Here is a 24,904-nt window from a genome sequence, read left to right as displayed (position 1 = left end):
AGAGTGGAGTAATAGAGAATTATTGTGAAGGTGGTTCGATGAACTTCTGCCAGGCACTTAAAGTGTGATATGCAGAGTATCCATGTAGATGTAAAATGTAGATGTAGATATACATACGTCCTTATGTTATCGCTGTTGCTGTCATGTTCAGTAAAACTGTTCCGGATGAGTGACTACGTTGTTCTATTGTGAAGACCATCGTTTTGGCCGCCATTTTAAGATGGTTTCACCAGCGTGGTGAAGCAGTGGACGATGTGTTGGTCATACAACAACACGACGAGCGGATCACACACCGAGCAGTTACACTGAAGATTTTCTATGCAGTCACCATCATTCCCCGGCGGCTTTGCATAGCGTGAGACATAAGTTTTGAAAAGAATTATTAGCTCAGGAATTTTACCATAGCAGCAGTTATGCGGGGCCATCATAGTATGATCGACGATAATGACGACTTCGAAACACAGGCCTTCCAAACAGAAGGCATTAACTGAAGACATATTTTTCCGTGACATCAGGATGTGCTAGTAAAACAATCCTTGTTTGTCACTACTCGAATATTCGATCGAAGCGACCATTAGGCAACATAAAATTACTGTAGTAACCCGAGGCCCACGAGAAAGACAGGCCACAGAGCGAACGTCACGAAGGTAGGCCTGAACTCGCTCGCTCAGCTCAGCACACAAAATGCATTTCTAAACCTGTTAACTCGCAGTTGGGAGTGTCCATACTAACGAGAGTTGCCTCTTCTTACTGATTAATAGTGCAACAACAAAATTTAAGATCAATACTCGATGTAAATGGTATAACGGCTTGTTTATAGCATTTAGTCTCTTCTGCTTAACAGCCCTTGTTGCATTCAAGAAGTGGTGCCTTATGCAACTGATAATCATTTCGGCATGATTTTAATTTTATTGTACCCTAATACATCCATAACAAATTACAACTAGGCCTAAGAGTTTCCGATCATTGTAGGACTGATAACAGTAAGACTCCATAATGACTGATTGCAGTAGAAGATGCAACTCTCGTTTGTACGTAGACACCTAGTTACGAGCTAACAGCTGTAGAAATGTAGTTTGTCTACTGAGTTGAGCGAACGAGCACGTGCAGGCCTACCTTCGTGACGTAAGCGCCACGACATGTCTTTCTCGTAGGCCTCGGTAGTAGCCTACATGACGTCACTGCTACTGCTTCCTCAGTAACACAAATAAAATTAATCATAATTTACTCATTTACACTTTATTCTTCATTGATTCCACATTGGAGTGATGCTACAAAGTCCGTCAGGCGATAAAGTCTCGAGACTGGCTTAGTAAAAAAAGGAAAGGTAAAATAGTGGATTTAACGCTTCATATGTTCTACATAGACTTCTCCCCCGCCCCCATTCCACTTGAGTAGAACGCACAGAACTTTCATTCAGCCATATGAAACTATCAGAAAGGTCCTTCTTCGGGATGTTGTTCAACTCCCGCGTCACTTTGGCTTGAATATGGTTATGTTGTCACAGGCCTTAATGTGAATTTCTGAATGTGTCGGTTTTTGGTAGCTTAGTATTGATAACACAAAGTCTCGTCATCCACAGTGATTTTTTTCAGAAAAGAACTGTCCGCGTTTTGCATTTCCAATACGTTGCAGGAGACGTCCACGCGTCGTTGTTTTTATTCCGGAGTATTTGTTGATGTCTGATTTAGGGAAGTTGTTCCATGCAAATATGTGATACAACAACACTACGGCCGCACACCCGCTACTTACCACTGTTTCTGATAACTAACTGGCCGAATGCACATACGTTGTTTACAGCTGTTACTTCAAGCTACCGCCGTATTTACTGCGCTGCCGTAGGTTATACGAGAGGAATAAACTCGCCCCCGCGACTTTGTTGGACGGACGGTTGCCTGTTGACAATCGGAACTGGAAGAAGACAATATTTGTTTCGTCAGCATCTCTTTTGTTGTCACGTATAAATGACTTCTTTTAAGTAGTTACGAGCTGCAGTGCACAACCTGCACAAAATAGTCTGCCTGCCAAAAATGTAACGTACGCAGAAAGGGAGGAGGAAACGAAATGAAACTTCAAGGGTTGAGAGAGTATGCGATGTTTCAGTGATTACAAAAGAAAAGCAAATTTACAAAAAACTTGGCACTATAAGCCCACGTATCTGTATGATCATACACTGGATGCATGCAGTGATTCGGTTGGAAAGCGTGTGATAAAGCTGTTGTATCCTGCTGATCCACCATTGCTGTAACTCAGAAATTAAATATGTTTTAGTCTATAGTCACAATTTTTTGTTTTTGCCTACTGGCTACCGGTTTCTGTACATAGTACTGTGTACCGAAACCAGTAGCGAACAGGCAAAAATAAAAATATAACTATTTCTAAAAGGTATTGGTCTCTAGCATGTTGACAATATATTGCAACTGATCCTTGATATCCTGGATACTAGCAATGGGGTGGAGTTGACACCACACATGTTCTGCCAGACACACATCTGGGGATCTCGCTGGCCGCGGTAGTGACTCAGCATTCACACAGACACGTTCCATGTGGAGACGAGCATTGTCCTGTTGGAAAATGACGCAGCGATACTGCCACAAGAGAGGTAACACACGAAGACGCAGGATGTCTGTGACGTACCGTTGTGCCGTCAGAGTTCCCTCAGTCGCTATCAGCTGTGATCTGCAGTCACACCCAAACGATGATGCCGGGAGTAACACCACTGCCTCTCTCCAAAACTTTGGAACAATGGAACGTCTCCCCAAGTCGTTGCCCCACTATAGTCATCCGGGTTATTCCAGAACCGCATTTTCTGAAAACAATACGACACTATTCATCATCAGTTCATGCTTTCCGGTTACGGCACCACTCCACGCGCAGCCATTTGTGTTGTGGTGTTAACGTCAGCCTACGCCAGGGACGATAATTCCTAGTCCGGCTGCTGCTTGTCTCCGACCAAAGATGCAGGATTACACAGAACGTTGCAGAGAGTCCATTACTTGTACTCGGATCGCAGGTGGAGACGAAAAGTGGTAGCGCTGTTCTTGGTGCACAAAACGCCGGTCCTCCCTTGTGCTGGCCAGTCATGGTGGACCGGAATCTTGACGATGAGTATGTGTACCCTAATGTTCCCTTGGCATCCAACATCTGGACACTGTCGCATGAAAATGCCCCACAAATCTGGACATTTCACAAGCCCACTGGTCGGTCATTAGACGTCCAAATGGAGACCGACTTTGACGTTCCTTTCAAACTCTGTCAGATGTTGATAACGCTGTCTCATACAAGTACCCAGCATCTCCGTGTCGTTCACAGTGATCACTCATTTCCGACGCTATAAGGCCTGATAACAAAGCTCAACATGTATACTACTAATGAGCTCTGGTGATTGTTTTTCCTGTCATACAGGACTGCAGTTCTGATCGTGTATGTATTTGTCGAGGGTGTATACGTTTACGAAGCTACACTGACATCCGACCACGTCTTCTGGATACTTCACATATTTTGCTAGGCAGTGCATATTAAAAGGCATTATCTCAACAACGCAGATACCTAATGATAACCCCCCACCCCACCCACCCCACCCCCACAGCAGGCAGAAACGAACATAGGTCAACACTAAAAAAAGGTTTTTAGTTAAAGTGGTTAATCGCCGTGGTTTTATAGTCATCCGAAACCTAATACGATAACTAAACAGCTGTATCACCCACCACATTTACAAATTAACTCTTAATGTGTAAAACAATGCATTTTAGAGATTGTAATGTTATAATGGGTGACGCGGCTAAACTGTCCACCTCAAATATTCCGAGAACCGTTTAGGGTAGCACAAATCTATTTTCATCGAAATGAACTGTAACTCCTCACTAAACTACGTATAGTTTCTTTTCATGGATATATTAATTGCACATGTATCGGTATCAACTCCGCTTTTACCAATGGAACTTAAGGACGGGGTCGTTCACTACGCAATGCAGCCCATTTTTTTTTCTGAAAGCAAGTTGGTTTTATTCAGCATCCCAATACTCCGTATTATTCACCACTCTTTTGGCTAAAAAAACCCATTTTTAACATAATCTCAGTTAAATGCGACAGCCTTTCGCTACCTAACTGGGAGCGCCTGTATGCTCGCATGGTACCAACCTACTAGTCGTCGTTGGGGCCAGTGTGTTTCTGCATTACTAACCTTCCCGTCATCCACATACTGCTTCCAGCGCAGTTCATCCTTCATTGCGCCAAACTGTTGAAAGTTGGAAAGCGCGAGATGCGGACTGTAGGGTGGCTGAAGAAGAACGTCCAATGAAATTTTGTAAGATCTCTCAGATGCGCAGACTTGTGTGAGGCCTTCTGTTGTCATGGAGAAGGAGAAGTTACACTGAGGCGCCAAAGAAACTGATACACGCATGCGTATTCAGATACAGAGATATGTAAACAGGCTGAATACGGCGCCGCTGGCAGCAACACCTATGTAAGACAACAAGTGTCTGGCGCAGTTGTTAGATCGGTTACTGCTGCTGCAATGGATGGTTATCTACACTCCTGGAAATGGAAAAAAGAACACATTGACACCGGTGTGTCAGACCCCCCATACTTGCTCCGGACACTGCGAGAGGGCTGTACAAGCAATGATCACACGCACGGCACAGCGGACACACCAGGAACCGCGGTGTTGGCCGTCGAATGGCGCTAGCTGCGCAGCATTTGTGCACCGCCGCCGTCAGTGTCAGCCAGTTTGCCGTGGCATACGGAGCTCCATCGCAGTCTTTAACACTGGTAGCATGCCGCGACAGCGTGGACGTGAACCGTATGTGCAGTTGACGGACTTTGAGCGAGGGCGTATAGTGGGCATGCGGGAGGCCGGGTGGACGTACCGCCGAATTGCTCAACACGTGGGGCGTGAGGTCTCCACAGTACATCGATGTTGTCGCCAGTGGTCGGCGGAAGGTGCACGTGCCCGTCAACCTGGGACCGGACCACAGCGACGCACGGATGCACGCCAAGACCGTAGGATCCTACGCAGTGCCGTAGGGGACCGCACCGCCACTTCCCAGCAAATTAGGGACACTGTTGCTCCTGGGGTATCGGCGAGGACCATTCGCAACCGTCTCCATGAAGCTGGGCTACGGTCCCGCACACCGTTAGGCCGTCTTCCGCTCATGCCCCAACATCGTGCAGCCCGCCTCCAGTGGTGTCGCGACAGGCGTGAATGGAGGGACGAATGGAGACGTGTCGTCTTCAGCGATGAGAGTCGCTTCTGCCTTGGTGCCAATGATGGTCGTATGCGTGTTTGGCGCCGTGCAGGTGAGCGCCACAATCAGGACTGCATACGACCGAGGCACACAGGGCCAACACCCGGCATCATGGTGTGGGAAGCGATCTCCTACACTGGCCGTACACCACTGGTGATCGTCGAGGGGACACTGAATAGTGCACGGTACATCCAAACCGTCATCGAACCCATCGTTCTACCATTCCTAGACCGGCAAGGGAACTTGCTGTTCCAACAGGACAATGCACGTCCACATGTATCCCGTGCCACCCAACGTGCTCTAGAAGGTGTAAGTCAACTACCCTGGCCAGCAAGATCTCCGGATCTGTCCCCCATTGAGCATGTTTGGGACTGGATGAAGCGTCGTCTCACGCGGTCTGCACGTCCAGCACGAACGCTGGTCCAACTGAGGCGCCAGGTGGAAATGGCATGGCAAGCCGTTCCACAGGACTACATCCAGCATCTCTACGATCGTCTCCATGGGAGAATAGCAGCCTGCATTGCTGCGAAAGGTGGATATACACTGTACTAGTGCCGACATTGTGCATGCTCTGTTGCCTGTGTCTATGTGCCTGTGGTTCTGTCAGTGTGATCATGTGATGTATCTGACCCCAGGAATGTGTCAATAAAGTTTCCCCTTCCTGGGACAATGAATTCACGGTGTTCTTATTTCAATTTCCAGGAGTGTAGATTTAAGTGCGTTTGAACGTCATGTTATAGTCGGCGCACGAGCGATTGGACACAGCATCCCCGAGGTACCGATGAAGTGGGGATTTTCGCGTACGGCCATTTCACGAGTGTACCATGAATATCAGGAATCCCGTGAAACATCAGATCTCCGACATCGCTGCGGCCGGAAATAGCTCCTGCAAGAACGGGACCAACGACGACTGATGAGAATCGTTGAACGTGAGCGAAGTGCAATGCTTCCGCAAATTGCTGCAGATTTCAATGCTGGGCCATCAACAAGTGTCTGCGCGCGAACCATTCAACGAAACATCATCGATGTGGGTTTTCGGAGCCGAAGGCCCACTCGTGTAACCTTGATGACTGCACGACACAAAGCTTTACGCCTCGCCTGGGCCTGTCAACACGACATTGCATGTTGATTACTGGAAACACGTTGCCTGATCAGACGAGTCCCTTTTCAAATTGTATCGAGTAGATGGCGGTGTGCGGGTATGGAGACAACCTCATGAATCCATGGACCCTGCATTTGAGCAGTGAACTGTTCAAGCTCGTGGAGGTTCTGTAAAAAAATGGTTCAAATGGCTCTGAGCACTATGGGACTCAACATCTTAGGTCATAAGTCCCCTAGAACTTAGAACTACTTAAACCTAACTAACCTAAGGACATCACACACACCCATGCCCGAGGCAGGATTCGAACCTGCGACCGTAGCAGTCCCGCGGTTCCGGACTGCAGCGCCAGAACCGCTAGACCACCGCGGCCGGCTGGTTCTGTAAAGGTGTGGGGCGTGTGCAGTTGGAGTGATATGGTACCCTGATACGTCTAGATATGTCTCTGACAGGTGACAAGTACGTAAGCATCCTGCCTTATCACTTGCATCCATTCATGTCCATTACAGATTCCGACGGACTTGGACAATTCCAGCAGGATAATACGACACCGCACACGTCTAGAATTTCTACAGAGTGGCTGCAGGAACACTCCTCTGAGTTTAAAGACTTCCACTGGCCAACAAACTCCCCCGACATGAGCATTATTTAGCGTATCTGGGATGCCTTGCAACGTGCTGATCAGAAGAGATCTCCACCCGCTCGTACTCTTACGGATTTATGGACAGCCCTGTAGGATTAATGGCGTCTGTTTCCTCCAGCACTACTTCAGACAGTAGTCGAGTCCATGCCACGTCGTGTTGGTGCACTTTTGCTTGCTCGCGGGGGCCCTACCCGATATTAGGCAGGTGTGCCAGTTTCTTTGTTTCTTCAGTGTAGTTTGCATTGTTGTGGCGACGAACATGAGGAAGAAGTTTCTTCAGTTTCCGGAGGGTAGCACAGTACACTTTTGAGTTAATCGTTGCACCATGAGTGAGCTCATCAAACAGAATAACCTATTCAAGGTCCCAGTAGACAGTCGCCATGACTTTACCAGCTAAGGGTGCAGCTTTGAGCTTGTTCTTTGGTGGTGTGGCGCCACTTAATCGATTGCCTTTTTGTTTCTGATTAGAAATGATGAACCAACGTCTCATCGCCTGTGACGATGTTCGACAGCAAATTGTTACGATCAACCTTGCAACGCGCAAGCAATTCCGTACAGACAAATCTTCGTTGCACTTTATGGTCTTCCGTTGGGCGGCGAGGAACCCAGAAGGCACATACCATTGAGTACCGCAACTGGTGGACGAGGGTTAGCACTACCAGTAAAGAGTCCAGTTGAGCAGCGAGGTGTTGGTGATTCGTAGATCACATCGAATGAGAGTGTCCGCACGTTCCATCATTGCAGGAGTCACAGTTGATTGCGGCCGGCCGGCACGCGGGAGATCGGACAGGTTTGCGTGACCTAGTTGTGATGATGACAACCGCCTCGCCCAACGACTCGATGTGCTTTTGTTCACTGCAAGATCTCCATAGACATTCTGCAAACGCCTGTGAATATCTGGGATGCTCTGGCTTTCCGCCAAAAGAAACTCAATGACAGCTCTCTGCTTGGAACGCACCTCCGCTACAGACGCCATTTTGAAGTCTACGTATAGAGCCGTCAGTTAGCGGAACTCCATGAACCTATAGGGCTGAAACGAGAATATTCCACAACGTCCCACAGTAGATTGCGCATTTTTTCAAACAAAATTGTCTGATATGAAACTTCCTGGCGGATTAAAACTATGTGCCGGACCGAGACTCGAACGCGGGACCTTTGCCTTTCGCGGGAAAGTGCTCTACCGACTGAGCTACCCAAGCAAGACTCACGCCCCGTCGTCACAACTTTAATTCCGCCAGTGCCTCGTCTCTTACCTTCCAAACTTCACAGAAGCTCTCCTGCGAACCTTGCAGAACTAGCACTCCTGGAAGAAATGATATTGCGGAGACATGGCTTAGCCACAGCCTGGGGGATTTTTCTAGAATGAAATTTTCACTCTACAGAAGAGTGTGCGCTGATGTGAAACTTCCTGGCAGATTAAAACTGTGTGGCGGACTGAGAATCGAACTCGGGACCTTTGCCTTTCGCGTGCAAGTGCTCTACCGACTGAGCTACCGAAGCACGACTCACGCCCCGTCCTCACAGGTTTACTTCCGCCAGTACCTCGTCTCCTTCCTTCCAAACTTCACAGAAGCTCTCCTGCGAACCTTGCAGAACTAGCACTCCTGAAAGAAAGGATATTGCGGAGACATGGGTTAGCCACAGCCTGGGGGATGTTTCTAGAATGAAATTTTCACTCTACAGCGGAGTGTGCGCTGCCCGCGAAAGGCAAAGGTTCCGAGTTCGGCACAGAGTTTTAATCTGCCAGGAAGTTTCATATCAGCGCACACTCCGCTGTAGAGAGAAAACTTCATTCTAAAATTGTCTGAGAAAAAAAAAGTTATATTACTTATCGAACGCCCCTCGTAATTTCAGAAACTAGAATCTCAGCTCGAAAAGCGACAAATTCAACAGCGTTTCACTGTTCAAAATCCAATTAGTAGAAAAATTATAGTATTTAGAACTATGGATTTCTCTGCTTTGAGCATTAAACTAATTGTTATCGTATGCGGAAGTTCGTGATTTTAAGCCCATATACGGAAATCCAGCTTGTTGAGTGAGGAGGGAACTGTTGCACCACTGCAAAACCTGCATAAAACTTGCAAAGAAGAAATGCAGTTTTCATTCTGTCAGTGTCGTTCAAGTTGAGTTGGAGTACAGGTTAGTGCGAAAAAAAAAGAGAAAAAAGTCTTCAACAAATGAAGAGAAACTATATGTGCTACTTGTTTACAGATAATGCAGAAGGAACGCAAGAAAGACAGTTATGTGCACGTTGGTATCCCGACGGACTATGTCCAGTGTGGATGACAATGTAACCTCTGGAGAGGCGACTGGAGCGTCCAGTACTGACCTGTACCCGCTGCTCGAGGATGGCGACCTGCTCGCGCAGCGCGCGTGACTCTGCCTCGGCGGCGGCGGCCCGGGCGCGCAGCTGCGCCACGTCCACCTGGTTGCGCTGCCAGCGCGAGAGCTCCGCCTGCAGCTGCTGCGCCGCCGCCGAGCCCGCGGGCAGCACCTGCAGCAAGGGAAGCCGATCTCTCAGGCGCACCAGTCCGCGCTCAGCTACGTACGGTAGGGAGAGGTGGGCTACTGAATGGTGCGGCAACTATCGTTGTAGGAAAGCTGGACTGGAGCAGAGACGATTAGCGAACAAGTAAACACAAAAACAGATGATTTATTTAACTTGTATTTCTTCAACTGTATGTATACTCATTACAAATTATGCACAAGAAACAGAGTCCGGTTCATACTGTAGCAACTAGGATGAGACTCGCTGTCCTAAGAACGAACGAAGGGTCGTATCGGAGAGGCTCCGAGCGTGAGTAGGCCGCGTCGTTGTCGGCAGCCTTTCTATATCGCGCCGGCAGAGGGCGCTCGTGGTACCGAACCGGTGCAGGTGTGGCTGTGTGGGTGTGCTTTGTTGGGTGTGCCAGGTCCCACACGACCGCTATAGGCGTTGGAAGGAAAGTTCCAATTTCGTCACCAACTGTGGAATGCCATTGGGGTGGTAACGATACGTGATACCACAGTAGGGATGGGGAAAATCGACCGATTAAAACCGATACCGATATTTAGGTTTGAATTATCGCAATTTGTCGGAATTTATGTTTGGTCTCAATTACAACAAGTGTTTCCTATTTTTTAACTAATAACCAGGTCAAGATCGGTACAATTTGCCGTAGATGAAGTGATAAAACTTTGTTTTTGAATGAAACTTTTTTTAAAAATATGAATTCTTTTCATTTGTCCAATTTTTATAGCGTTGAAATATTGGGCTGTTGTAGAAGACGAGTAAAGCAATCAGTGCTATTTTAGCAACGACGCCGATAGAAAAGAGCAATAAACACGTGACATGAAATAAGAATCGGTACAGCATTGCTGAGACAGTAATGTACCTGTTGCCGTGTGGCGTCGCCTCTTAGATGGTACGTGTCTACGTGCAGTGGACAAATCATGCACACACCTCGTCTATGTGATAGTTTTGCACCGTCGTCACCGGACATTGACTGGATTCTGGAAATGTTTTACGGAGTGTAATAGCAATGAAGTTCAATGCTCCATTTGCTTGCAAAGATTACAGATTTGCCTGCAATTTCTGTGACATAATGAAAGAGAAAGCGACATGGTTACAGTAATAAATGAAAACTGTAACAATTCATTCACTGTTATAATAAAAATAGAAACTAGCAGATCTGCTGCCTTTGTCTATATAATATGCAATTATCTGCTTGTAACCCAAGGAAACGAACAACTTAACACGGAAAGTAGAGTTCTCTAACCTCAGTTTTAATCGTTTAGCACAGACTATTCGTAATGCCCAAACGATGGTATGATCCTCGATTACAACATGGTTTTTGATTAGAGTTTCAAAATATTAATATCAATAGGAGAATACAGGAAATTTCTTTGTAGGTTTAAGCCCTTAACACTTTTCGAGAAAAGCAGCGAGCGGTGGACTGCATGAATTTTATTTGCTATTTTATTTGATATTTTGCTTCTACATACCTTGAATCTTACCTATTTAGTGCAAAAAGTATGAAAATTTCTTTTTCCATCTTTCCAATATCTACTTTTATTAGTGCAAATAGAAATAAAAAAACTGGAAAAAGGTTTTTTCAGGAACTGGTTATTTTGAGCAGTTTTAAAGATGAGGTTAAACTAAAGATGAATTAACTTACAGTTGTCTATATGCATGCAAGTTATTCGGAGAGCAATCGCATAAAGCACTGTCGGTACACAAACGACTCACACAATTATGAGGCTCTTATACAGTGTGACCAGAAACAATCTGAAAAGCTTGTAAGGACGTCGCAGGATACGTTGTGCTGAGAAATATAGGGTGGCTCACGGACTGTGTCGCCATTTGTTTCACATATAAATTATGAGTCGCATTAAATATCCCGTTGAACATCTGAGCAGTAGTAGCAGCAGAGCTTTGAGAAACAAATGAGTTATGAAATTACATGTAATTCTCGATATATGCCGTCGCTGTGAGACTACGGGGTAGTTTGATAAGCCAAGTAGAAAAAAATGTTTGTTTCGTAACCTTACTGCTCGACGTAGTCTCCTTTGAGGGATGTACACTTGGCCCAGCGATCCTCCAGCTTCTTCGCCCCACTGGAAAAATAGGTTCTGTGAGATTCTGCACAATACTCGTTAACTGCAAATGTAAATTCCTCATTTGATGAAAATTTCTTCCCAGCAAGCTAAAGTGGTTCATGGTGTGGGTTCCTGTAGTCATGTCCTAGTTCATGAACCACGGGCAACGTATGAGTGGCCAAGTAAGTGGTCCCGACAGTCGGGATACCAGTTACTTTGGAATAAGGCTGGGCATCTCGGAAATATTCTGAGTCGTGGTCACTTTTGTGCTCATACGGCAAAGACTACCAAATCCACCGGTTAGTCCCTCAGCCGTTAGGGGTAAAGCCCAATGGGACTCGGGGCAAGTAAGGCTAGCAATCTACTTCCCTGGTACTTTAAATATGATGCTGGCAACAATCAGAGCAAAATGCCTCGGACCTTTGGAGGTGACGGAGTCCCATCTCTAACTGACAAACCAGGGACTCCTAAGATACGACTTGGCAAACAAATGGTAATGAGATGGGGAGCTATTAATACCAATGGGGGGCTACTCTGGGAAGAAGGTAGAGCTGGCAGAGGCTGCAAGTAAGATGGGGCTGGACATTTTAGCTGTTAGTGACATTCGGGTAAGGGGCGAGAAAGAAGAGGAAGTGGGAGAATACAAGGTCTACCTGTCAGGAGTCAAAGCAGGAATAGCACAATGGGGTGTAGGGCTTTGCATCAGGAAAGAAATGGAACCCAGCGTAGTTGCAATAAGGTATGTAAACGAACGACTGATGTGGATAGATTTGACAGTGTCTAGCAAGAAAATTAGGATTGTGTCAGTATATTCGCATTGTGAAGGGACAGATCAAGATAAGATGGATAGTTTTTATGACGCACTCAGTGATGTAGTTGTTAGAGTAAAGGACAAGGACAGTGTTCTGCTCATGGGTGATTTTAACGCCAGGATTGGAAATCGAACAGAAGGGTATGAAAAAGTTATGGGTAAATTTGGAGAGGATATGGAGGCCAACAGGAACGGGAAACAACTCTTTGATTTCTGTGCCAGTATGGGCTTAGTAATCACAAACTCCTTTTTTAAACATAAGAACATTCACCGGTATACTTGGGAAGGCAGGGGAACCAGATCTGTCATTGACTATATAATAACTGATCAGGAATTCAGGAAGGCTGTGAGGGACACACGTGTATTCAGGGGATTCTTTGATGACAGTGATCATTATTTAATCTGCAGTGAAATTGGGATTGTGAGGCCGAAAGTGCAGGAGGTCAGGTCCATATGTAGGAGGATAAGAGGATAGGAGGATAAGAGTGGAGAAACTTCAGGATAAGGAAATCAGGCACAAGTACATAACAGCGATCTCAGAAAGGTACCAGTTAGTTGAATGTAGTCAATTACAGTCATTGGAAAAGGGATGGACAAGGTACAGGGACACAGTACTAGAAGTGGCTAAAGAATGTCTTGGAACAGTAGTGTGTAAAAGTAGGATGAAGCAAACAGCTTGGTGGAATGATACAGTCAAGGCAGCCTGTAAAAGGAAAAAGAAGGCGTATCAAAAATGGCTACATACCAGAACCCAGGTAGACAGAGAAAGTTATGTTGAAGAAAGAAACAAAGCCAAACAGATAATTGCAGCATCCAAGAAGAAATCGTGGGAAGACTTTGGAAACAGGTTGGAGACTATGGGTCAAGCTGCTGGAAAACCATTCTGGAGTGTAATTAGCAGTCTTCGAAAGGGAGGTAAGAAGGAAATGACAAGTATCTTGGACAGGTCAGGAAAACTGCTGGTGAATCCTGTGGATGCCTTGGGCAGATGGAGGGAATGTTTTGAAGGGTTGCTCAATATAGGTGAAAATGCGATCAGTAATGTTTCAGATTTCGAGGCAGAATGGGATAGGAATGATGATGGAAATAGGATCACATTTGAGGAAGTGGAAAAAATGGTCAATAGATTGCAGTGCAATAAAGCGGCTGGGGTGGATGAAATTAAGTCGGAACTCATCAAATACAGTGGAATGTCAGGTCTTAAATGGCTACACAGGATAATTGAAATGGCCTGGGAGTCGGGACAGGTTCCATCAGACTGAACAAAAGTAGTAATCACACCAACCTTTAAACATGGAAACAGAAAAGATTGTAACAACTTCGCGTTATACATTACAGGTCAGCTGAAAATCGACGCTGGATGAGGTAATCTGATACAGAACGTCCTTTGTCTGTCAACGTGTGGTGCAGATTTTTTGCTAACCACATAAGAAGTCCCCGTTTTGTTGATGGGACTCTAGCCCCAAGTTACTAACAGATAACATGCCGCAGTTCTTGCACGTTCATCAGGTGTAGCACTCCTGGACTTTTATCTGTGGGGAAAATTAAAACAAGAGGTCTACAACGAAACAACGACGACTCCCGAAGACATGAAATGCCTTGTGATACAAGCTTGTGCTGCGGTAAGTGCAGGTGAAATTCAGCGAGCAGTATCGTCCGTCTGGAATCGCTTTATGCTATGTAACTATGCTATATGTAAAATTTCCTGCGTACTTGATAAGCATTGGTAAAGATGAAGATAAGAATTGTAGCTGAGTTACGCGTTTGTTTGTAAACTTTTAGCTTTTAATGGGACTAATACTCCTGAAGGCGGAGCAGCGATTTCGGGCGCTGTTATCATGTTACTATTTGATCAACTTCCACACTTGTTACGTCGTTGGAATCATCTTCGAAGTCTGTTTTCAACGGTTCAGAGGAAGTATGTAGCTACTCTAAAAAAAAAAAAACACCTTAAAAATTCCTTGCGTTTTTCTGAAAGCCTGTCATATTGTCCACGACTCTTAAAGAATACCGCACCTCGATATTCGTTCTAGAATTTTTTGCGGTGATGGTTTTCAACTGCCTCAGCTTGTAGATGTCTACATCTACATCTACATCCATACTCCGCAAGTCACCTGAAAGTGTGTGGCGGAGGGTACTTTGAGTACCTCTATCGGTTCTAAGGTTGGACCGGGCAGGGCAAGATGACCAGCAGAAGTTATGAGAGAGAGGCAATAAAAAGCACGTGAAGGATTCAGAGAGGAAAATACACAGTGTCCCTGAGGAATCCTGTGGTTGTGTCTAGCACTTAATGTAACAGTCGATTATGATCACACAAAACGTGCAACGACATTCTACCACGGAGATCCTTTTGTCCTCCGCTTTGAACCATTATCCTGATGAGACTCGTGACTTATTTGGCGCGTACGGCCTGCGAATGAACCTCATGGCCTCTCTCAAACTGCTTCAAGGATGTTCCCCGACGGTGATGACAAGCAGATGCTACAGAGGGCAAGATGATCAGCAGAAGTTATGGGAGAGAGGCAATAAAAAGCACGTGAAGGATTCAGAGAGGAAAATGCACAGTGCTGCACGGCGCACTTGCAGTACAGCCAGGCGCCTGACCGCTGAGTTCCCAGAAAGGCGAAGCCAGCGTAACAGGAAGAGCCGGTCATTCATACACCTGCCGCGCCGCGGACCGGAGGATAATGAACCGCAGCGGTGCTCCCACGAGACCGCTCAGAACTGCACACGCTGCTTCTGCCTGCGTAACTGGAATAATATGTAGTGTATACTTTGAAACAACCACTTTTATTTTGCTGTAGCAACATACACTGAGGTGACAAAAATCACGAAGTACTTCCTAATAGCCGACCGCTGTGGCCGAGCGGTTCTTGGAACTTCAGTCCGGATCCGCACTGCTGATACGGTCGCAGGTTCGAATCCTGCCTCGGCCATGAATGTGCGTGATGTCCTTAGGTTAGTGAGGTTTAAGTAGTTCTAAGGCTTAGGGGACTGATGACCCATAGTGCTCAGAGCCATTTGAACCATTTGAACCTCGTAAAATCGTGTCGAACCTCCTTTTGCCCGGCGTGGTGCAGCAGCTCTATGTGGCATCGACTCAATAAATCGTTGGAAGTATTCCGCAGGATTACTGAGCGATGCTGCCTCTATAGCCGCCCACAATTGCGAAAGTGTTGCCGGTTCAGGATTTTGTGCACTAATTGATTTCTCGACTATAAATGTTCGATAGAATTCATGTCGGGCAATTTCGGTTGCCAATCGTTCGTGGCGCGGTGACATGGTGCACCGTGATCCGTAAAAATTTCCATCGTTGTTTGTGAACATGAAGTCCATGAATGGTTGCAAATGGTCTACAGGTAGCTGAACATAACCATTTCCAGTCAACGATCGGTTCAGTTGGACCAGAGGACCCAGTCCATCCCATGTGAACATGGCCCACACGGTTATGGAGCCGCCACCGGCTTGCACAGTGCCTTGTTGACAACCTGGGTCCATGGCTTCATGGGGTCTGCGCCACACTCGAACCCTGCCATCAGCTGTTATCAACTGAAATCGGGACTCATCTGACCAGGCCACTCGGCTATTGTGGCCGAGCGGTTGTAGGCGCTTCAGTCCGGAACCGTGCTGCTGCTACGGTCGCAGGTTCGAATCCTGCCTCGGGCATGAATGTGTGTGATGTCCTTACGTTTAAATAGTTCTAAGTCTAGGGGACTGATGAGTTCAGATATTAAGTTCCATAATGCCCAGAGCCATTTTTTGATCAAGTCTCGGTTTTTCAGTCGCCAAGGTTCCAACCAATATGGTCACGAGGCCAGCAGATGCGCTGCAGACGATGTCGTGCTGCCTTAGTCCATTAACGCCAAATTTCGTCGCACTGTCTGAATTTCGTCGCACTGTCCTAACCGACATTGCTTGTCTGTTAGCAACGACCACTCCACGCAAACACTGCTGCTCTCGGTAGTTAAGTGAAGGCCTACGGCCACTGTGTGGTCCGTAGTGAGAAGTAATGCCTGAAATGTGATACTCTCAGCACACTGTTGACACTGTGGATCTCGGAGTGTGGAATTCCCTAATGATTTCCGAAATGGAATGTTTCATGCTTCTAGCTCCAACTACCATTCCGCGTTGAAAGTCTGGTAATTTCCGTCGTGCGGCCATAATCAGGTCGGAAGTCTTTTCGCACGAATCACCTGAGTTTGCAGCTCCGCAAATGCACTGTCATTTTATACCTCGTGTACTCGATGCTACAGCCGTTTGTATGTGTGCATATCGCTAACCCATGACTTTTGTCATCTCAGTGTATAATGAGGAGGATATAGATAAAGTAATATAACATGTTAACTATTTGGTGGAAAGAAATGAAAGTGCGGGAGGAAGTTGCCAGAGGTCTCCCAATCATGCACAGAAACTTGGGTGTCACATGGCGTGAAGTGACAAATGTGTCTGGCTGCGGAACACAAGGCAGTTAAACTAATGGATAAAGGAGTTTGGTACTGCTCACAGCACTGTTTTATGCGCATGTGGAGTGTTCCGAACCACAGGCACCGCTGACTGGGGTTGGTCCCGGGTTCGATTCCCGGCGGGGTCAGGGATTTTCACCTGCCTCGAGATGACTGGGTGTTTGTGTTGTCCTCATCATTTCATCATCATCCAGGAAAGTGGCGAAATTGGACTGAGCGAAGATTGGGTAATTGTACGGGCGCTGATAACCACGCAGTTGAGCGCCCCACAAACCAAACATCATCATCATCATCATCTGACTGGGGTTGTGGGTTACGATCAGCTCAGGCAGCAGAAGACCGCTAAATTGTGTAACAGGCAAGTTGGGTCACACGCCAAACAGTGGGTGCAGTTGCAGCCACATTTAACAGGACTGCAAGACTCGCAAACTCATACATCACAATGGCGCGGTGACCGCGTGGTGTTGGTATCTTTGCCCGACGACCATTATGTTGTGGTCCACTGACATCAGCTCGTCGGCAGCGCCGTGTGCGATGACGCCAAGAGAAGAGGGAATGGATCAACGAGGAGTGGAGTCGCGTCCTCTTATCGGATGAGAACAGATTCAGTCTGATGTCTGAGTAGGGATTCTGGATGTACTCTCATATGGCGAGAGGTGAGTACACGTAACGTACCGATGAACATTGTCGAACATGGTCGGCTTGGGGTCCCAGGTGTTGTGGTGTGCCGGCCGGTGTGGCCGAGCGGTTCTAGGCGCTTCAGTCTGGAACCGCGCGACCGCTACGGTCGCAGGTTCGAATCCTGTCTCGGGCATGGATGTGTGTGATATCCTTATATTAGTAAAGTTTAAGTAGTTCTAAGTTCTAGGGGACTAATGATCTCAGATGTTAAGTCCCATAGTGCTCAGAGCCATTTGAACCATTTTTTGTTGTTGTGGTGTAGGGAGGCAATATCTTGAATGGGCAAGCTGATCTGAAAATCTCTGAACGCAGTACACTCACGTTAGAGTTATTGTGACACTGTACTCTTTTCCCAAGTGCATTTTATCTCGGTTGCATTCGATCGTGATTTCATATTTACGGCTGACAATGCGCGACAGTATCAGACTGCGCTGGTGGAGTAGTTCTTGCAAGAAGAGGGTAACCTACGAATGAACTGGCACGCCCCCCTCTCCCCCCGCCCCTCCCCCCCCCCCCATCCCGCGTCCCATCACCACTACTGACATCCCGTCGATCACTTGTTTAACTCGTTAGGGAGACGTTTAGTAACACGTCTACATCCATCAAAGACCATCCAGCAACTGTCAACGCGCTTACCGAGGAATGGAACGGCCTATCACAAGAACTCCTTACCAACCTTGTGGCCAGCATGGAAGGATGTCGCAGAGCACACGTTGCCGTTTGTGGTGATCACGCGCCCTTTTATGAACCATGCCTGCCCCTTTTAATGTCCAGGTGAACATCATAAATCGCGGTGACTTCACTGTAATTACTGTCTTTGAATAAAAATGTCGTTTCTCACTGTCGCATTGCGTATTTCTTTCGGTTCTGTACTATACTGCAGCTGTTCTTTTTGTGTATGGTCCAAGTTTCATAGAACTGTGTTACTTGGCACTGGCATAATACGAGTTATCTTTCGTACTTAAGTTTTGCACAAGAGTGTAGTTGCTATAATTTAGACACTATTATGGTATCATCAACCGACAACGACGAAGACGGAGAGATGTTCGATCTAAGGATATCGATACGACCAAAATGGAGAACCTCATTCTGGACGCGGGGCCCGACAGAGCTTTAGAGGCCGCTGAGGTACGAACTGGGCGTTGCAACCCTTTGGCTTCAAGTGGCCTAAAAAGTACTACGCAATGAACACCAGAACGGATCACTCCACTACGAGATGCCGTTCAGAAAGAGCCTTGGCGCTCAGTGTTGACGACCTCACTGTATAGTTAGATTTTATACTGCAATTCGCCGCGTTCGACGGAAGTATTTGTATCTTGAGGGATGCAAAGCGTGTCTCAATGCTACCCTAGAAATTCCTGGAAAACCTACACTACGATTTCCAAACAGCCCACACCACACATCGCTCTATGGCTTGTGTGTGACTGAAACAGAGAGAGCTGCGATGGTGGGGAGGGAGAGACACGAGAGACAGAGAGAGAGAGAGAGAGAGAGAGAGAGAGAGAGAGAGATCTCTTGTTGCCATGTGACACGGAGAATGCAAGTGCGTATCACCTACCAAGGATGTCGTGAGTTTTTAGCCGTCGTCTTGACAGTCGATCGCAGGATCGGCTTACTTACTTTTACTTTCTTAAGGCTTTCTCCACTATTCACCAGTTGCCCCGTATTTCCACTCCCCATCATTCACGCTCATCGCAGTCTTCCTCTTTGAGACCTGTCCTCCTCATCACTCCAATTACTCCCACTCTCCATGTTATTCTCGGCCGTCCGCGCTTCCTCCTTCCAGGCGGCAACCATTCCAGGATATAAACACTGCTTTTGGCCACTGAAGTTGCTCCATGGAAGTGAAACGAGGACGACTTACCACTTAAAGACTCTTTTCTCAGTTCTTTGCACTACTGGTCGTTCCATATCGATTGTCTCCCTAATTTCTTCCTTTCTCCTCCACTCCGTTCTTGATTTCCTGGCTGTCCTCTTGTTCCATCCATTTCTTCTGCGTGTGCTCTACTTCTCCACTGCTCACCCAAATTCCACCCTTGTGCACCATATGTTAGCATACTTCTAGCTTTTCTTTGTTTCTTTTGATATTTCCCCGCTCCAATGATATCTATTTAGCATCTTAATTCCTCATGCGATGGATCCTACCTTCCACATCTGCCTCATAGCTTCTCGGGTTATGGATAATCGAACCTAAGTATTGAAAAATGGAAGTGAAACGAGGACGACAAACACTTTAGACAAGAAGAGAGTAGAGCCTTTTGAAATGTAGTGTTACTAATAATGCTGAAGGTTAAGTGGGTAGATTGCGTAACTAATGAGGAGGACTGAGTAGAATTGGGGAGACAAGAAATTTGTGGCACAGCTTGAATAAGAGAAGGGATCGGTTGGTAGGACACATTCTGAGACATCAAGAGACCGCCAATTTAGTACTGAAGGAAAGTGTGGGGGATAAAAATCGTAGAGGGAAATCAAGAGAAGAATACAGCAAGCAGATTCGGAAGGACGTAGTTTGCAGTAGTTATTTAAGATGAAGCGGCTTGCACAAGATAGAGAAGCATTGAGAGCCTCACCAAACCAGCCTTCGGACTGAAGACCACCACTACCTTCACCACCACCACCACCACCACCACCACCATCACCACCGCCAACAACAACTATTGAAACTGCTTCGATGTTTTAAAAGTTCCTTGCAGCAGTACTATATCACTTCCATCTCCTATCACCAGTAGATTTCTGTTCTGTTGATATTTATCCTAAGCTCGTCTCGTTCAAATGCTTCTGTTAATCTCTTTATCTCAGACTTGGAAATCCTCCCTAATTTGTGCTATTAATACTTCATCATCAGCAAATAATAATGAGTAGATAGCTCCATACTGGAAAGGAATTCCCATACCTCACCACGACTGATTCCACCGCTTCAATACATACTTCATACGTATTTGAAACAGGGTTGGCAACACACTGGGGCCCTGTCTCAGTCCTTTCCATGTTTGGAATGACTCACTCAGATAGCTTCCCATTTTAAATACTGGCATGATCTCCGAATTAGAGATATTTATGATGCTTCTACACCTATATACTCCATCGTTTCCCATGAAGCGTTGATGAGTACAGAATCATACGATTTTTGTAAATCCGCAAATATTAGTTACACTCCGTGACCCTTAGAATATGCCTTCTCAATTATTTTTGTAGGGCTAAAAATATGACCCATACAAGATCATCCAATCGTAAAGCCTGCCTGGTCCGCTCGCTGCTTTTCCCAAATCTCGTTCTCCAACCTGTGTTACAGTACAGTGATAAAAATTCTGCTGACAGATGCCATGACACTAATACCCTTGTAATTCTTTGGGTGCTTCTTGTTTCATTTTCTTAATAGATAGGAAGATCGGCAAGACACGTAATATAAGAGGACTTCATCAAGGCACGAGACTTACGGGACTGTCTGTGTCGTCGCAGTCATGCAGGCTCTGGGCTTTTTACGTGCCGCCACGTTAAGAGTGTTCCGAGGGAACCTCGAATTGGAAAAAACTGCCTTCGCCAGGGTGCTCAACCGTGACCAAAACCGTGTTGATTGGGAATTTGCCGTTGACTATCGTGGATTGTCGTAGTAGTCGCATTACATTGCAGCAAATTCTCGTCAGTCAGTGCTAGGCATCAACAGAGAATCAAGAGACAAACCCATCCACAGGCACTGTGACATACATTATCTGAGCAAAAGTACCCGAATACCTATTACTGGATATTAATTTCGGGTGTGTTCACTATTTGCCTTTATGACGGCTTGATCTCTGCTGGGGACACAGTCAGTGAGGCTTCTGAACGTCTATAGAGGAATGGCAGTTTCTTCTGCAAAAGCCTAAACCAGAGAAGGTAGTGGTGACGGACGTCGTGGTGTGGAGCGAATTCAGCGTTCTAACTAATCATAGGGGTTACATTGGGTTCAGGTCGGGACTATGGCCATACCAGTCCATTTCGGGAACGTTATCCAGAAACCAGTGCCTCACAAGGGACAAGGTTCATTGTCATGCTGATGTGATCAATCAGTATTCGAACCGTTCCTCCACTTTACGCAGTTATGTAAAACATGTTTATATCCTTCCGTCTTCAACGCTTTCTTAAACGCAATAAGGGGACCACATCCTAATCCGGAAAAACACACCCTTACCCTAAATCACCTCTCCCATACTTTACTGTTGGGGCTACACGTGATGGCAAGTAATATTCTCCACGCATTCGCCAAATCTAAACCCTTCCATCCGGCTGCCGCACGGTATAGCGTGATTCATCGCTCCAGATCATTAGTTTACAGTCATCCAGCATCCAATAACGTCGCTCTTTACACCACCTAAAGCGTCGATTTGCATTTACTACAGAAATATGTGGCTTATAGGGGGTTGCTCGTCCATTGTACCCCATTCTTTTTAACTCCACATGCACAGCCATTATGCTAGCTGGACTGCTGGTAACACTTTGGAACTCACAAGTGATTAACTCTGCTGTGATTTTACCTTCCACAATACTCGGTGCTCCCTGTCCGTCATTGCATCAGGTATAGATGGTCTTGATTTAGCTGTAGTTGTTTTTCGCTTTTCCACTTCACAGTCTCATGTCAGGCGATGGACATCGGCAACTTGAGAAGTGTTGAAATCTCCCTGATGGATATGTTGCTCAGATGACATCCAATGAGTAGTCTACGTTCGAGGTCACTGAACTCCCATGGACGACCTATTCTGGTCTGATATATATGGTCATACTGACAACACAATACTCCCCGCTACTCTTTTTACACTGGTGGGTCCGCATCACGTGACATCTAGTGGTCACTTCTGTATTACGTAATGGTGTCCGGATACTCTTGATTGGATAGCGTACATAATATTTATTTTAATTCCGCCACCAACAAACCGCAGCCTTCGGATTACCGTAGCACTCACCACAACTGTTCCCATCGATTATAGAGTCGCCATATCATCATCACGATTTAATCACAGAAATATTGATGTATGAATGTAAATTCTCTTTTGGAATGATTGAACCGTAGCAGCTTGGCCGACGCCAGTACGACAACAACAGGCAAAATGCAAACTATAAATGAATGAAGTAAACATCTCATACTGTCTCTATTATATAAACGAGATGAAATTTCTGTTTCAACATTGCCTGCGCTGGCGTGATTGTAGATAACTAGAAACTGATTAAGTAATTAACTGCAATCGTCCACAATAACTTTCGTTTATAATCAGTATGTACAGTGTGCGAACTTGCTCACTCTATATTGAGAAAGCTGACAACTCATTTGCACGTGTTTGGCTGGACAGCATCCTGCTCCGAAGTCGATCGAACCTGTCTACCGTTATCGCTCTCTACTGCTCACATGCGTGACGTGAACATTACATTATCAGATCCTGAACTTTTATTAGTCTCTGCTCATACTCCATTAGCTCTGAATATTCCTTTGCATTTGCACTACTTGCTCAGCGAGGCACCTTTAGCACGACAAGCAATTAGCAACTGTACACCAGATGAAGCGGTTAGTGGCACACATCGACAAATCCTGAGACAGTTTCGACGTTATCGCTGCAGCAGAGTGTGTGGTGAGGTCATTTCTGTTAATTGTTACACTACCATACAGCCAGAATTTTATTACCTAAGCTGTACATCATATCATGAAAAACTTGCGCAAGGACAGACAAAGCACGTCGTGGTAACTTGTCTCGAACACAAGTATTTTACATTATTGAGGAAAAAAGGTACGGAATAGTACAAATACACTAATTTGTTCTGGAATGCAATTGTTACGTACTCTCCCGGTTATACGATGAACTGTATAAGGTAGCCAATAAAGACTGGACAAAAAGTACATGCGGTGCTATCACCTGAAAGACAGTGCATAGGATTGTAAAATCTCCGTGGAAACAGGCACAGAGTCGTGCGTAGGTTGTTGCGTTTTCAGATACTGTTGGTAAATTAAAGCTTAGTAGCAATAATAATTTTAACGGCGATTTGCATCAGTTCAGATCGAAGAGTTGTGATAATGGACACAGCGGCGAACCTGTGACCACAGATTGCAACATTCTTTGCCGCCTACATAGGCGGTCAGGTGGGAGTAGACCTCGAATTCATATCTCTGGTTGTCGTGAAAGTAGTATCAACAAAGAAAAAGGTGGCCAGAATAAAGCATAGAATATACCAGCTAGAAATATATCCTCCAGTTCACTTAAACTTTTGAATCAGCATTAAATTAGGAAGGCTGCTTCCTTTAATTTGACGAGACTCGTTAGTGATGTGAACTCTCTCACAGGATAAACTAAATAAATGTATATAAAAGCTTAGTTACAAAACTGGTATGTCATTCCCATTTATTCCCTCTCGATAACCTCTTATGTCCGTCTACCATCTCGTCTGGTATCCGCTCAAAACATCCTTGACTTTATAATGGGGCGGGTCTAAAGCAGCCCCAGGCTTACTCCTTGGAATGGAATATGAAAAGTAAAAGAAAGATGAAAGCAAAGATACACACCTTGTGTCGGGCAAGACATCAGCTTCACTTTTCTTACTCAAAAAGAAGTATACGCTTTGCCCGCATCTCGTGGTCGTGCGGTAGCGTTCTCGCTTCCCACGCCCGGGTTCCCGGGTTCGATTCCCGGCGGGGTCAGGGATTTTCTCTGCCTCGTGATGGCTGGGTGTTGTGTGCTGTCCTTAGGTTAGTTAGGTTTAAGTAGTTCTAAGTTCTAGGGGACTGATGACCATAAATGTTAAGTCCCATAGTGCTCAGAGCCATTTGAACCAGCCAAGTATACGCTTACAAGCACTGGGATTTCCTTCTTCGTCTAGGGCATATTGTCCCATACTTAAATTGGGACTAGGTCGCATTCTCTGATTCGACCAAAGTTTTCATGTTGTTTCCGTTGGGTTTAAGGCAAATGTCGAACCTGGAAACCTACTCCTAGAATAGCTATCACGTCATTTTATGTCAGCTTTCAGTAGCGGCGTAACTGACAGCTATTAATCCAACAAAACAGCAGCGATTCAGGCACAAGTTTTGTAGCACGACGGTTAGGTGTACTATATTTGGGCGATTCTAACTCTCTTACCTCAATGAATTTAATGGCCTCTATTTAAGTTACTGGTAGTTTAGGGAAAGCGATTAATGACAGGTTCAATTCAGAACAGTTATTGTTAGCAGAGTACCAACAGTACGATTTATTACTTAAAACATAACTCGTTCCCACTAGTTCTAAATATGCACATTTCAGCAATATTCCCCGCACCACCACACGACATTGATCAAGCAACACTGAAACTCTAAAGCGAAAGAAATCGTGCCGCGTGTTAGTATCCCAAAAGTGAACTAGCAATTTCATCCAAACAATGCTGGCC

At 45.9% G+C, this 24,904-nt stretch overlaps 1 protein-coding gene across 1 annotated transcript in view; it reads right to left on the bottom strand.

Annotated features, from left to right (window-relative positions):
* Window positions 1-24,904, bottom strand: part of LOC126159174 (uncharacterized) — a 520,900-nt gene that overhangs the window by 54,554 nt on the left and 441,442 nt on the right. The window contains exon 6 of the mRNA XM_049916497.1: window positions 9,318-9,482. Within this exon, the coding sequence (XP_049772454.1) occupies window positions 9,318-9,482 (165 nt within the window). The remainder of the gene's footprint in view (window positions 1-9,317; window positions 9,483-24,904) is intronic.

Source organism: Schistocerca cancellata, chromosome 2, assembly GCF_023864275.1.
Source record: "Schistocerca cancellata isolate TAMUIC-IGC-003103 chromosome 2, iqSchCanc2.1, whole genome shotgun sequence".
In the NCBI taxonomy this organism is placed as follows: domain Eukaryota; kingdom Metazoa; phylum Arthropoda; class Insecta; order Orthoptera; family Acrididae; genus Schistocerca; species Schistocerca cancellata.
This window is presented reverse-complemented; position numbering and strand designations above follow the sequence as displayed.